The following is a 13,607-nucleotide window of genomic DNA, read 5'->3' on the forward strand; positions in this document are numbered from 1 at the left end:
TTGCCACAGTGCCTGACAAGGCAAGAGTTTTAAAAAAAAAATGTGTGAGCGAGAGTGTGCACACCCATGTGCCTTTTTGTTTCCCTGCCGCCCCATCATCACCCCGTCAAAGTACTAATTACATCTGCCGAATGATAATTACCTGTTCACAAGGGCCTGAAAGGGGTCTGCAACCTCAGTTCCCACACTTTGGCATCCTTGAAAGTGAACAAATGAACAGATAGAATTTGGAAGACGGTGTCCTGGGAACCGGAGAAGAGTTAGGCGTGTCACAATAATACTCTAGTGACCAACACTGCTGAGACCTCAGGTCAGGTCAGATACAGCAGGAGTCTGTTGGACTTAACAACTAACCGTGGTGAGTGTTAGCATAGGGAGCTGTAAGGAAGGCAGAGGAAGCCAGGCCTGAGGCACACAATACAGACAGTGGAGATTTGGGGTGCCTGAGCAAATGCTGAGGCTCCAAGGATAATTCGTGGTGCTTTGATTCCTGGTTATGAAGAAACAATGATGATATCATAACCCTCTAATCATTGTGTCTCGAAGGGAAGAAGTTTGCTTTGATCTGAGACAGGTCTGTCATGTAGTTCAGACTGGCTTCAAACTCTTGGGGGGGGGGTCCTGCTCAGCCTCCGAATGTTGGCATTATTGCTGGGGGGGGTCCTGCTTCAGCCTCCAAATGTTGGCATTATTGCTGGTCTTAAGATTTCACAAAGTTCTTCATTTTTCTTTTCCCTGGAACTCACTTTGTAGACCAGGTTGGCCTTGAACTCACAGAGATCCTCCTTGGTGTGCTGGGATTAGAGGTGTGCACTACCACGCCCAGCTGGAAATCTCCACATTTTAACTAGGTATCCTGGGCCACACACCCAGCAGACTAGAGTTATCAGACAGGAAGTTTCCTCACCCTGAAGGGACGAAGGGAAGACTGGGTGCCCGCCGAGACGTCACCTATCTGAGACCTGAGATAACTCTGGAGGAATTACTGTCTCTGAGACTGGGCTTGTCGCGCACCCTGGCTGCTGGTGACCGAATGCAGGTCTGGCATGCGAGAGGCTGCTCCTTTGGGGAAGCAGGACTTAGTGCTGGGGTAAGAGCTCATCAGTGTCAGGTGGGGGCTTTGTCCCATCAGAGCCTAGAGCCACCTGGGATTCAAAATGCAAGTTCCTTCTTTCTAGGCATTGATTCCCAATGTGCACAAGTTCTATAAAACTCACCCAATATTCCCCCAGCAGAAAGACCTGGGCCACTTAGGATGGTTAGAAATTGTTCTATAAATCATCTTCAAAGTCTCAATAAATTCAACTAATTTAAAACAGGCTTAAGATATGGTAAGTTATTTTTCATTCTTCCATAGGATCAATTCCATGAGACTGATGTGCAGTGCAGATCATAGTTGGCAATCTTAAAAAGTGTTTTATAAAGGAACAAACAAAGCCGGGCGATGGTGGCGCACGCCTTTAATCCCAGCACTCGGGAGGCAGAGGCAGGCGGATCTCTGTGAGTTCGAGACCAGCCTGGTCTACAGAGCTAGTTCCAGGACAGGCTTCAAAGCCACAGAGAAACCCTGTCTCGAAAAAACAAACAAACAAAAAAATAAAATAAAATAAAATAAAGGAACAAACAAGAAATTGGGTAGTTTGTGGGGGGGGGTTGGTTATTTGGTTGATTCCTGTTGTTTTCCTAGGGCTTAGGAACAAACCTTATATTTGCTAGGCAAATATTTTACCACTGCACTATGCATCTTTAGTCCTCAGCCACCTCCCCTTAAAGGAGACAGGATTTGACTCTGCTACCTACAGTGGCTGCAAATTCCTGGCCTATAGCCAAGATTCCTACCTTGGCTTCCTTACTAGCTTGTTTGAAATGGGAAATTATTGGAGTCTCCCCTCAAAACAGTAGTGGATTTTTATTTATTTTTTTTTTTTTTTGCTGTCTATATCCTGAGAGCTTCTTTAAGCTGTGTGTGTATTTTAGAGCACAGTGTGTTATATACATCAGAGATGACTTTGAAATATACAAAGGTTCTCTTTCTCAGAAATATAAATTTTAGGCTTTATATTATTTTCAAAATGTCAGAATAACCTGCAGAAAGCAAGCATCTATCAAAACTTCAAACTATCAGCTAGAAATTCTGTTTATCTGAGACAGGCTCAGTGTAACTCAGTCTGGTATTGGAACTTTGCCGTTGAGGCTTAAGGTGACCTTGAACTCTTGATACCTCCCCAGAGCTGGATTTTCAGGCTTACAACGTAGTGTAAACTAATAGGCTTGATTTCTTTCACTTTAATGTACATGAAATTTTCTCCATATCTTTTTGTAAAGATTTTTCTTTATTATTTTTAATGATGTGTGTGTTTGTCTTTGTGTGGTTATGTGCGCCCATGGAGCCATCCGATACCCCAGAGGTAGAGCGGTAGGAGGCCGTGAGCTGCCTGACAGGGGTGCTGGGAATCAGACGTAGGTCCTGTGCAAGAGCGGTGAGTAGAGCCGGGCGGTGGTGGCGCACGCCTTTAATCCTAGCACTCAGGAGGCAGAGGCAGGCGGATCTCTGTGAGTTCGAGGCCAGCCTGGTCTACAAGAGCTAGTTCTGGGACCGGCACCAAAGCTACAGAGAAACCCTGTCTCGAAAAAACCAAAAAAATAAAAAATAAAAAAAATAAAAAATAAAGAGCGGTGAGTAGAAATGCTATCGTGGGCTGGTTTAGCTTTGACCCCAGGGAGCAGCAAAGGATGAATCCTGGAGCCTCCTTGCCTCTGCTGGAACACTGGATCACAGGAATTCCGGGCCAGGCCCAGACACGTGTGTTTATGACCGTGGCTTTGTGAGAGGTAGAGACTGCTTTGTTCTCTTGTTCGTGCATCGTGTGGCCATTTGCTACCTTTTGTAGTTTACATTGGTTTTAGAGTTTTTTTCTGTGTTGAAGTATCATAAGGATTGCACTGAATCTGTACTTCACTAGTGTAATAGGAACCTTTTTTCCAGCCAGTTTGGTGTTTTATCACCATGCCTATCCTTCCACTGTGGTCTCTTGGTCCAGTCCATGAGTGTGGGATGGGACATCTTTCCATTTTCCATGTGTGTGGATTTGGAGGTGGGATTTAGCCCAGTCTGGCATGTGTTAACTGTGTTCTCCCCACTGAGCCCTAGCTCTCCTTTCTGGATATTCTGTTAGAGCATAGACATAGAGCTGCTTTTCTGTGTGCTTGTTTTTAATTATTATTTAAAAGTGGTTTGTACACCATCTCATTGTATAGCTCTTGCAGGCCTTGCCTAAAACAAACTATGCAGACCAGGCTAGCCTTGAAGGTGGATGAGCTTTCCTTCCTCTGCCTTCCAAACACAGAAATGAGCCACCACGCCTGCCTGTGTGTTGATCATCTTTATTTTACAACTTTACTGAATTTATTAGTTCAGATAGATTTTGAGTAGAGCCTTTAAGATTTTTTTCTTTTTAAAAAACATAGTTAACATATGCCATCTTATATGATCTGCAGTGAAAATTAACATCTTTATTTTCAATTTGGATGGATGCCTTTTCTTCCTCTCTCCCTTCTTCCTTCTCTTCCTTCATTTTTCCTTCCTTCCTTGTCTAATATCTTAGGCTAGGATTCCTGAACAAGTTATTTTAAATATTATTTATTTTATTGAAAATAGCTTTTTTTCATACAATATATCCTAATTATAGGCTTGCCTCCCCTAACTTCTCCCAGATCCTACTTCCCTGCCCACCCAAATCCACACCCTTTCTCACTTTCATTAGAAATCAGATAATGATGATGATAATAATAGAATTATAGTAAAAGATAAAATAAGTAAAAACAAACCCAAATAGAACAAGAAACAAGCAGGGGGGAAAAGAGTCAAAACAAAGCACAAGAAACACATACAGCTGCTAGAACACATGTATTTGCACACACAGTGCTAGAACACATATTTGCATACACAGTGCTAGAAGACATGTATTGGCACACACAGACAACTCATAAAAATAAGATTATAAAACACAGGGACTGGAGAGATGGCTCAGTGGATAAGAGTGCTCTCCTAGAGGTCCTGATTCAATTTCTGGCAACCACATGGTGGCTCACAACTGTCTGTAATGAGATCTGGTGCCCTCTTCTGGCCTGCAGGCATATATGCAGACAGAACACTATACATAATAAATAAATAAATCTTTTTAAAAACATTAAATATAAGCAAAAGATCACAAGGTTAAAAAAATTGCCCAGATTTATGAGATTAAAAACCCTCCAAAAAAGTACTGCTGAGTTTGTTTCTTGTTGGCTGTCTACTGCTGGAGCCTGCTTAGGAGTGGCTTGAGTTTTACCTCCTTGGAGAAAACTGAATTTTCCTTTGCAGGTGGTTATTAACTGAATATAGCTTCTTGGTTAGGTAAGGGCACATGTCTACTTCCCTCTCAGCACTAGGACCCCTTCTGGCTGAGTTCTCCCCTCCCACCATCTGTCCATAGCTGCATTCTGTTCCCCTTCATAGGGAGCTCTATCCCTCCCCTATAGCATCTTACTCTGTATCTAACCTGTGGTTACGGATTGTGTCTGCCTTACTGAAGGCCAAATAGCAAGGTCCACCTACAAGTGAGTACATACCGTATTTGTCTTTTGGGGTCTGGGCTACCTCACTCAGGATGAGTTTTTTTTCTAGCTATTTCCATCTGCCTGTGAATCTCATTATTTCATTTTAACAGCTGGTTAATATTCCATTGTGTACACATACTATATTTTTATCTATCTATTGACAGACATGTAGGCCGTGTCCAATTTCTGGCTGTTATGAACATGGGTAAGTGTCTGTGCAGTAGGGTGTAGATGGAGTCCTGTGGATAATGCCAAAGACTGGCGTCGCTGGTTCTCCTGAGGAACCATAACACTGATTTCCACAGTGGCTGCACAAGTTTGCATTCGACCAGCTATGCGTGCACATCCCCTCACCTGCATGAGCTGCCATTTGTGGTGTTGATCATGTAAGATGCAATTTCAGGGTCATTTTGACTGCATTTGCCTGATGGCTAAGGATGTTGAGCATTTAAGTGTTTCTCAGCCATTTGTTTCATCTTTTGAGAATTCTGTTTAGATCAGTATCCCATTTTTTATTGGGTTGTTTCCTTGATGTCCAATTGTTTTTAGTTCTTTATATAATTTTAGTTATTAGCCCTCTGTGAGATGTGTAGCAGTTGATAAAAATCTTTCCCCCTCTGTAGGCTGCCACTCTGTCTGAAGATGGTGCCTTTTATCACACAGAAGCGTCTCTGTTTCTTGAGCTTCCATTTATTAGTTGTCGATCTTCATGCCTGCGCTAATGGTGCTCTGTTCAGGAAGTCTTCTCTGTGGCAAGGAGTCAAAGCCATTGGCCACTTTCTCGTCTACCAGATTCAGGGTATCTGGCCTCATGTTGAGGTCCTTGATTGATCCATCTGGAGTTGAATTTTGTGTGAGATGATAAATATGGATCTATTTGAGCTGGGGGGGGGTGGCACACACTTTTAATCCCAGAATTTGGGAGGCAGAGGCATCTCTGTGAGTTCAAGGCCATCCTGGGCTAGAGACAAGTTCTAGGACACAAAGGCTATACCAATAAACCCTGTCTTGAAAAAACAAACAAACAAACAAAAAGGATCTATTTGGGTTCTACGTGCAATCATCCAGCTTGACCAGCACTATTTGTTGAAGATGCTCTTTTTCTCGGTGTGTATTTCTGGCTTCTTTATAATAAATCCAGGGGTTCACAGGTATGTAGGCTTATGTCTAAGTATTCCATTCAATTCCAATTATGTGTCAGTTTTAATGGCAGTGTCATGCTGTTTTTATTTCTATAGCTCTGTAATGCATGCAATTTAAGATTAGAGGTGGTGTTAACGACTCTAGCAGCTCTTTGATTGTCTTTAAGTTTTTTGGTTTCTTTGTGTTTCCATCTGTCTTCGCTGGCCAGCAGGTGTTTTCCTCTTTGGTGTGTGTGTGTATGTGTATGAGTGTGCATGTCTTTGTCTGTCTCCCCATGCATGTGGAGATCAGAGGACAACCTTGGATGTCATTCTTGCATATGCTCTCCTCTTTGAGACACGATCTCTCACTGGAGCAAGTGCACAGAGAGCCCAGGAGTCTCTTGCGTTCACTTCCCCAGCACTGAGATTCACAGTCTCCTTCCACCACTGCATCTTTCCAGTGAGGGACTGACTGAGCTATTGCCTCAGTCCCTGAAGCTTCTTTCTTTTTAAGTATGCTTTAAATTTTATTTTATTTTTTATTCATGTGTATCTATATAAATTTTATTTTCCATTCATGTGTGTGTCTATATAACATGGGTACAGGTGCCCACAGAGTCCAGAAGAGGATGTTGGATGCCATGGAGCCGGAATTATGTTGTGAGCCACCCAATACTGGTACAAGGAACTGAACTTGGGTCCTCTGGAGAAACAGTACATGGTCTTAACCACTGAGCAATCTCTCTAGCTCCTGCAGTTTCTTATAATAAATGTTCTGTGTCTGCACTGTCCAATGTACAGCCGCTAGCCAGATGTAGGCACTTGGAGGTAGCCAATAATATGATCACCTTCAGTGCTGTATCAATCTTCAGCCAATTTGGGATTTTGTGTCTCTATGTTGCTGGGGAGCGAACTCGGAATCTCACATACAAGGTGTGTGCTCTTCCACTGAGCCGTGTCTCCAACTCCATACAGTTTTAGAGTAAAGAAAAGAAAAAGAAAAGAAAAAGGAAAAAAGAAAGAAATGGCAATTGGTAGAAGGCAAAAAGGCTAGTAATTGCAAATCATCCTAGACCATAGAGTAAGTCTGAGGTAAGCTGGGATACATAAGGCCTTGTGTCCCCCAGAAACGCCCACCCCCTGTGATTCAAGCACTTGGGAGGTAAAAACAGTAGGATCAAGAGTTCTAGATCATATTCAGTTTCATGAGTTTAGGCTACATGAGACCTTGTCTCAAAACCCAAAAAGAAGAGGACACTATGTTAGCCACAGCCTAGGAGAGGGTATTTGCAGTACATAGCCACAAAGGTTTGTGTTGAAGATACATGAAGATAGTTACAGACGACCTGCTAGGAATATCATCACAGCTCCTCAATTGTGCTTGACAGACAATGCCATGTGACCAGTAACATAAAAGGGGGCTCGTATCATGGATCATCAGAGTAACAACAATTAGCATCACACGTTAGCCTCGGGCACTTCAGATGGCTAATGTGGAGACAGGAGGCTCACACAGATGATGTGGCTGGAGGCTGGTTTGCCCGTTTTGAAAAGCAGGTGGTATCTTTTAGGTTGGATTGCTGCATGTGATTTAGTAATGTCTCTTCTGGGTTTATACATGGTTTACACACACACACACACACACACACACACACACACACACACACACGCTGCTCCCTTCTGGGTTTATACATGGAATAAACACACACATACACACTACCCACATCTTAACAGCAGTGTCAAGCAACCCTAATGTTTCAATAAAACAGATCGGGTAGGTGTGGCAGCACATCCTGTAATTTCTATATTTGGGATGCTGAAGCAGGAAGCTTTCTGCAAATTTGAGGATGCTTTGGTCTACACAGTGAGACCCTGCTTCCAGAAAACTAAAAAAGGAAAGAAAAGAACATTTCTACTCTAGTAAATTAGTGTACATCAAGGTAAATAAGCAAACAACACCTGGATAAGCTTTTTAAACACGAGGAAAGAAGCTGAATGATGTATAAACAATACATAGTAAATAATGCTGTGTCTATGCCAGGCTTGAAGCGTTACATTTAACATGAGAAGTAAAATTATGAGATGGAGTAAACTAAGATTGATAATGACCTCAAATAATTCAGTTCAGTGTGGTGGTCTTCCATCCTGTCTGTACATCAGAAATGCATGGGAACTGCAGAAACTAAAACTGATTCTTAGACTAGAAAGAAAGAAAAGACAATTGCCATGTGATCTAACAATCCACTGTTACATTCTGGTTATACATTTTTTTTAAAAAAAAAGAAAAGAAGAGGAAGAAGCATAGGCTTGAAAGGTTGCCTATCTGTTCACAGCAACACTGCACAGCTGTCTTAGAATACTTGTGTGTTCAGGGAGTGCTGTGTAGGCTCCAGAAGTGGAAGCAGCTTGTTGATGCCAGTGGATGAAGGTAAGCAAAGTGCGGTACCTAAAATGGAATCTAGCTCAGCTTTGAAAGGAAGGAGGGGCTAGAGAGATGGCTGAGTGGTTAAGAGTTCTTAGCTGGGCAGTGGTGGCACACACAGAGGCAGCAGATCTCTTGAGTTCAGAGTCAGCCTGGTTTACAGAGTGCATTCCAAGATAGCTGGGACTACACAGAGAAACCCTATCTCAAAAAACAAAAACAACAGCAAAAAGAGTTTTTGCTGCTTGCTACTCTTCCAGAGTTCAATTCCAAGCACCCATGTCAAATGGCTTATCATGCAATGCCTTCCTGACTTCTGAGGGTACCTACTATATGGGTACATACTCAAACACACACACATGCTTATAAAAAAAATGAAAATCAAACTTTAACAAAAACTGAGACTGGGGTCATATGTAGCTCAGTGGTAGAATTCTTACATAGCATGAACACTGCCCTAAGTTCATACAGCACCACAAAAAGTAAGTATGTATGGGGTGGCAGCTGGCACACATCTGTGATCCCAGTCTCACGAAGCTGAAACTTCCATGAGGGGTTTCCATACCATCCTCATTTTCCCCTCCCTCCTCTTTTCCCTTTCCTTCCTCCCACCTCCCCATCCACTCCTTCTCCATCTAACCCTGTCTCCATTCAGAGAGGGGCAGGCCTCCCATGAGATTGAACAATCAAGCTGAGGCAGGACCGAACTCTCCCTTCATCAAGGCTGGACCGGGTAATCCGGCATGGTGAATAGGTTCCCAAAAGCCAGCTAAGCACCAGGAGCAGGTTCTGATCTCACAACTAGGAGGCCTTACAAAGAGACCAAGCTACACAACTGTCGTATACATGCTGAAAGCCTAGGTCGGTCCCATGCAGGCCTTCCTGACTGTTGGTCAGAGTCCACGAGCTCCCGCTTTCTAGTTCATACATTTGCCTGCAAATTTCATGAGGTCTTTTTTTACAGCTGAGTAGTACTCCATTGTGTAAATGTACCACGTTTTCTTTACCCATTCCTTGGTTGAGGGGCACCTAGGTAGTTTCCACGTTCTCCCCCACAATGTGGAATACCACTGCTATGAACATAGTTGAGCAAGTGGCAGGACCCCTATTTCAAAGGAGAGAGAGGGAAAAAAATCTGATGTTCTGTAAGCACGAATGAACCTTGAGGATTTTGAACTAAGTAAAATAAGTCACATATTTAAAAGTTTAATGTGTCTGAAAGGTGGCTCAGCAGGAAAATAGGCTGGCTGCCAAGTCTGATGATCCCTGGGGCCTTCGTGGTGAAAGAAGAGAAATGATGGGCTCCGCATGCACATGCACACACACTCATATATGTAATTATAAGAGTGTGTGCATCCACATGTGTCCAGAGCGCTGTGTCATAGAAATAAAAGTGAGCACCTGTAACCATAGCTACCCAAGGAGCACAGACAGGAGTGGATACCAAGGGTGGGGAAGGTAAGAATCAGTGAGGTGGGGATTGTTTAATGGATTTAGGACTCGAGTTCTGTGAAATGAAAACATTGGAGATTGGCTTCCAGAAAAGCCTGAATATAAGCATCAGTATTGGACTAAAGACTTAAATACTTAAGATGGATTTACCGCAAGATGCATGATCCTGAGGTAGCACTGCCAAACCAATGCTGACTTCATGCCTGTGACTCTTGGCTTAGCTTTAAGAGGTCTAGAAGTGGACAGCCACTTCTCCTTGTGCTTGTGTGCACAGGGAGCCGTGCACGTTCCCAGCATCTGCCCTCTGTGTAGCAATGACACAGCCTAAGCATCCTAGATATAACAGTGTGCACCAGAGAGCTGCATCTCAACACCTGGCGTTTCTCTTCCCAATGCATTGGCTTTCCACTTTTCTTAGTTTTATTGTTGTTGGTGTTGAGGCTTGGACCAGGGCCTTGCCCTGACTAAGCCCAGGTATCGCCACTGAGGTTTGCTCCCAGGCCCTATGTTTGGGGCTTTATTCTGTGTCTCCATATGTGTGCTTGTGCCGTGGACCATGTGTGGACATAGAGGACACGTAGCAAGAGTGAGTTCTCTCCCACAGCGTGGGACTCAGGGGTCAAACCCATGTCATCAAGGCCAGCGAGTATCTTTACCTGCTAAGTCATCTTGTTGGGCAAAGCATTGATTTTAGAGCTAGTTGTTGTTGGTGGTGGTGGTGTTGTTGTTGTTGGTGGTGTTGTTGGTGTTGGTGTTGGTGTTGTTGTTGGTGTTGTTGTTGTTGTTGTTGTTGGTGGTGGTGGTGGTGGTGGTGGTGGTGGTGGTGGTGGTGGTGAGTGTGTGTGTGTATGTGTAGTAAAAGCCAGAGGATAACTTGTGGGTATTGATTTGAATTAGGATTTTAAATAAATTAGTTAGAAAATTTGGGGGGATTAGCTAAAAATCTTTTATTTCCCCCACATTCAATGAACAATTACAGAATCCCTATAGCCCAATGGAAACTTAACATTCCTGGTACTTCTTTTTATTAGGAATCTGTAGACTTTTCCTGCTAAGACCTCAATTTATATTTTTGAAGAACAGAAAAAATTCTGTGAAGTGTGGAATTTAAACCATCTAAGACTAAAACATACACAATGAAACAATGTATACTGTTTGTATAAAAAAGGTTAGTATTTGTTAAAAAAAAATTGTCCTTTTTGATTTTGGCCTAAGATGTGGTGGGATTTTTAGAACAGAGAATGCTTTTGTTTTTGAGACAGGATTTCACTATGCAGCCTTGGGTGGCCTGAAACTCACTATGTAGACCAGGCTGACCTTAAACTTACAGAGATCTGCCTGCTTCTACCTCCCGAGTGCTGGGACTAGAGTTGTGCACCACCACTGCCTGGCCTAGACGTTTGTAAATGAACATTTAAACAACTATAATGTGTTTTGAATCAACGTGTCTTAGCTGTGTGTGACTGTTGCACCTGTAATCCTAATACTCAGGAAGCTTAGCTGAAGGGCATACAAGATATGACATGAGACCCGGTCTCAGATAATGGCGGCAGCAGCAACACAAGCCTGGCATGGTGGTGTCCTTCATAGTGAGCTCTAGGCCAGCCTCAGAGACAGAGCGGAGCCATCTCCAAAGTCCTGAAAACAAAGCAACAAAACCACTCTTTCTCTTGAATAAGTACTTCGGACTCTAACAAACAGCAATTTTTAAAGTACTCAGTTTTTCTTTTTTTCTTTTTCAGGACATGTACTTGTAGACAACATTAAAACACCAGGATCTTAAGTGGTTGAGAATGTCTCTGCCAAGTCGACAGACAGCGATTGTTAACCCCCCTCCGCCAGAGTTCATAAACACTAAGAAAAATGGGCGGCTGACGAATCAGCTGCAGTTCCTGCAGAAAGTGGTCCTGAAGGCTCTCTGGAAGCATCAGTTCTCCTGGCCCTTCCAGCAGCCCGTGGACGCTGTGAAACTAAAGCTACCTGTGAGCATTTTATGAGATGTTAATTTTTAATTCTTTGTTCCTCTGTGCGTGCGCACATGTGTGCTCATTTCAAGATACATGTGGAAGTAAGATGATAACTTGGGGGTACCAGCTCTCTCCTTCAACCCTGGGTTCCAGGGATTGAACTCAAGTTGTCAGTGCCCATAGGAACAGCACTGTTGCCTGCTGAGCCATCTCATTGGCCCAGACCTCAGGTACTGGGAATCTAGGCAGGAGGGGAACCTTCTAGAAGTCCCAAAGCAAAGTAGAAGTGGATCAGAAAGGAGCAAACTCACTACTAAGATAGAACAGGGTTTCCTTTCCAGCCTATGTTGTTTGTATAAAGCACCCCCATTAGGGATAGATGTTTGACATACAGGAGAGAAGAGTCACTGAGATGCAGGTGTCAGAGCCCCTACCCCACCCACGTAACTGCACAGGGGGTCTCCTGTGGGAAGTTGTGGGATGGGTGGGGGCATGGAAGATGCTCTCCTAGAAGCAACTCTTGACACTTTCCTTTAATGAAACTTCTAACCCTGTTCAAGCCCTTCTTGGAGAATGCTGGGAAGTCCAGACTGATAACTTCCCTCCAGAGGTAAGCTTTGGAGGGAGTAGTTGTGAATTGTAAAGACTTATTAAAAAGCATGGGCACTTGCAGGGTAGGAAACAACGTCCAACTTTTTGCCGCTGTCCTGTGCATGCCAGGCTAGCCAGCATAGCTCCGCCTTCCACCTCCCCGTGGGAGAACTGAGATTACAGATGTGCACCACCGCCACAGCTGCCTTTTTATGTGGTCCGGGGAACGGAGTGAGAAGTGATGGGTATGCAGTGGGCATGTCAGGAATCCAATTCTCTCTTCTGGTCTCTGCAGGCACCAGGCACACGTGCTCCACAGACACACATGCAGGCAAAGCACCCAGACACATAAAATGTTTTAACTTAATCCAGATTATTCAGCACCCTGAAGACTGTCCTAAGTGTTCTGCCCACTTTCAAAATGAAACTTAATGTGTGGACACTGACATTCACTCTTTAGCAGCATGTCACAGCAGCTTTCTGAGAAGAGGGATCGCCAGTCTACCTCTTGAGAAGGCTTTATTTATACTACTCAGAGTCTGGCTTGTACAGCCTGTCCCACTCAGCTTTGGGCTTCACTTGAAGGTTTTAGTCATGTAGTAGCAGCGCAACCTGTGATGGAGTCCGGCGTCAGACACGTCAGTCTATAAATACTGCCCCCCCATTCTCTTTACATTTTTCAAAAATAAATGTTTTAAATCTTGCCTTTGCCAGTCTTTGAAATGTCTTCATTGTTTGCTCGCATGCGTGTATGTACATTCAGCAAGGACAACTTTGGGGAGTCATTTCTCTCACTCCACCATGTGGGTCCTGAGGCACCAAGAGGCGATCAAGCTCAGGGGCCGCATGCTTACTTAGAGCCAGCACCTCCGTGCTGCCTTTCCTCTGAAAAGTGACATTGTGACAACCAGCTTTGGTTTCCAGGACTCCAGGCTCTGGCTTCCAGGTAGTGCTAGAGATTTACAGTTTTAGGAATTGTTGAGTCAATAGTTAGGTGTAATTTTACCATACTGGAGCCAAGGCCTCAGGCACACTAAAGTATGCCTGCCACCGAGCTACAGCTCCAATCTGTTGTTGATTTATCATGGTGCTGAGGATGGAGCCGAGAGGCTCGTGCATGTTGATGAGCTCCCTACCACCCAGCTATGCCCTAGCCTCATTCTAACGCCATTACCTTCTTCAAACCATAGGACTATTACAGCATCATAAAAGCCCCAATGGATCTAAATACAATTAAGAAGCGACTGGAAAATAAGTATTATGTGAAGGCTTCTGAATGCATAGAAGACTTCAATACAATGTTTTCCAACTGTTATTTATACAACAAGGTATGTAAACTTGACATTGTACTGCCTAGTCTATTCTGTTATGTATACAGCGTTTATAAGTATTATGATTTCATATTCCAATTCCTGACTGGGAATACTTGATGTGTTCTTTTGGAGGGGAGGG

General features: G+C 43.6%; 1 protein-coding gene across 1 annotated transcript in view; it reads left to right on the forward strand.

The window, feature by feature from the left end:
• The first annotated feature begins 318 nt into the window (after nt 1–318).
• Nucleotides 319–13,607, forward strand: part of Brdt (bromodomain testis associated) — a 51,017-nt gene continuing 37,728 nt past the window's right edge. Inside the window, exons 1-3 of the mRNA XM_026785174.1 lie at nt 319–358; nt 11,340–11,579; nt 13,346–13,483. Coding sequence (XP_026640975.1) covers nt 11,391–11,579; nt 13,346–13,483 — 327 coding nt within the window. The 5' untranslated portion in view covers nt 319–358; nt 11,340–11,390. The remainder of the gene's footprint in view (nt 359–11,339; nt 11,580–13,345; nt 13,484–13,607) is intronic.

The sequence above is a fragment of the Microtus ochrogaster genome, linkage group LG1 (assembly GCF_000317375.1).
Source record: "Microtus ochrogaster isolate Prairie Vole_2 linkage group LG1, MicOch1.0, whole genome shotgun sequence".
In the NCBI taxonomy this organism is placed as follows: domain Eukaryota; kingdom Metazoa; phylum Chordata; class Mammalia; order Rodentia; family Cricetidae; genus Microtus; species Microtus ochrogaster.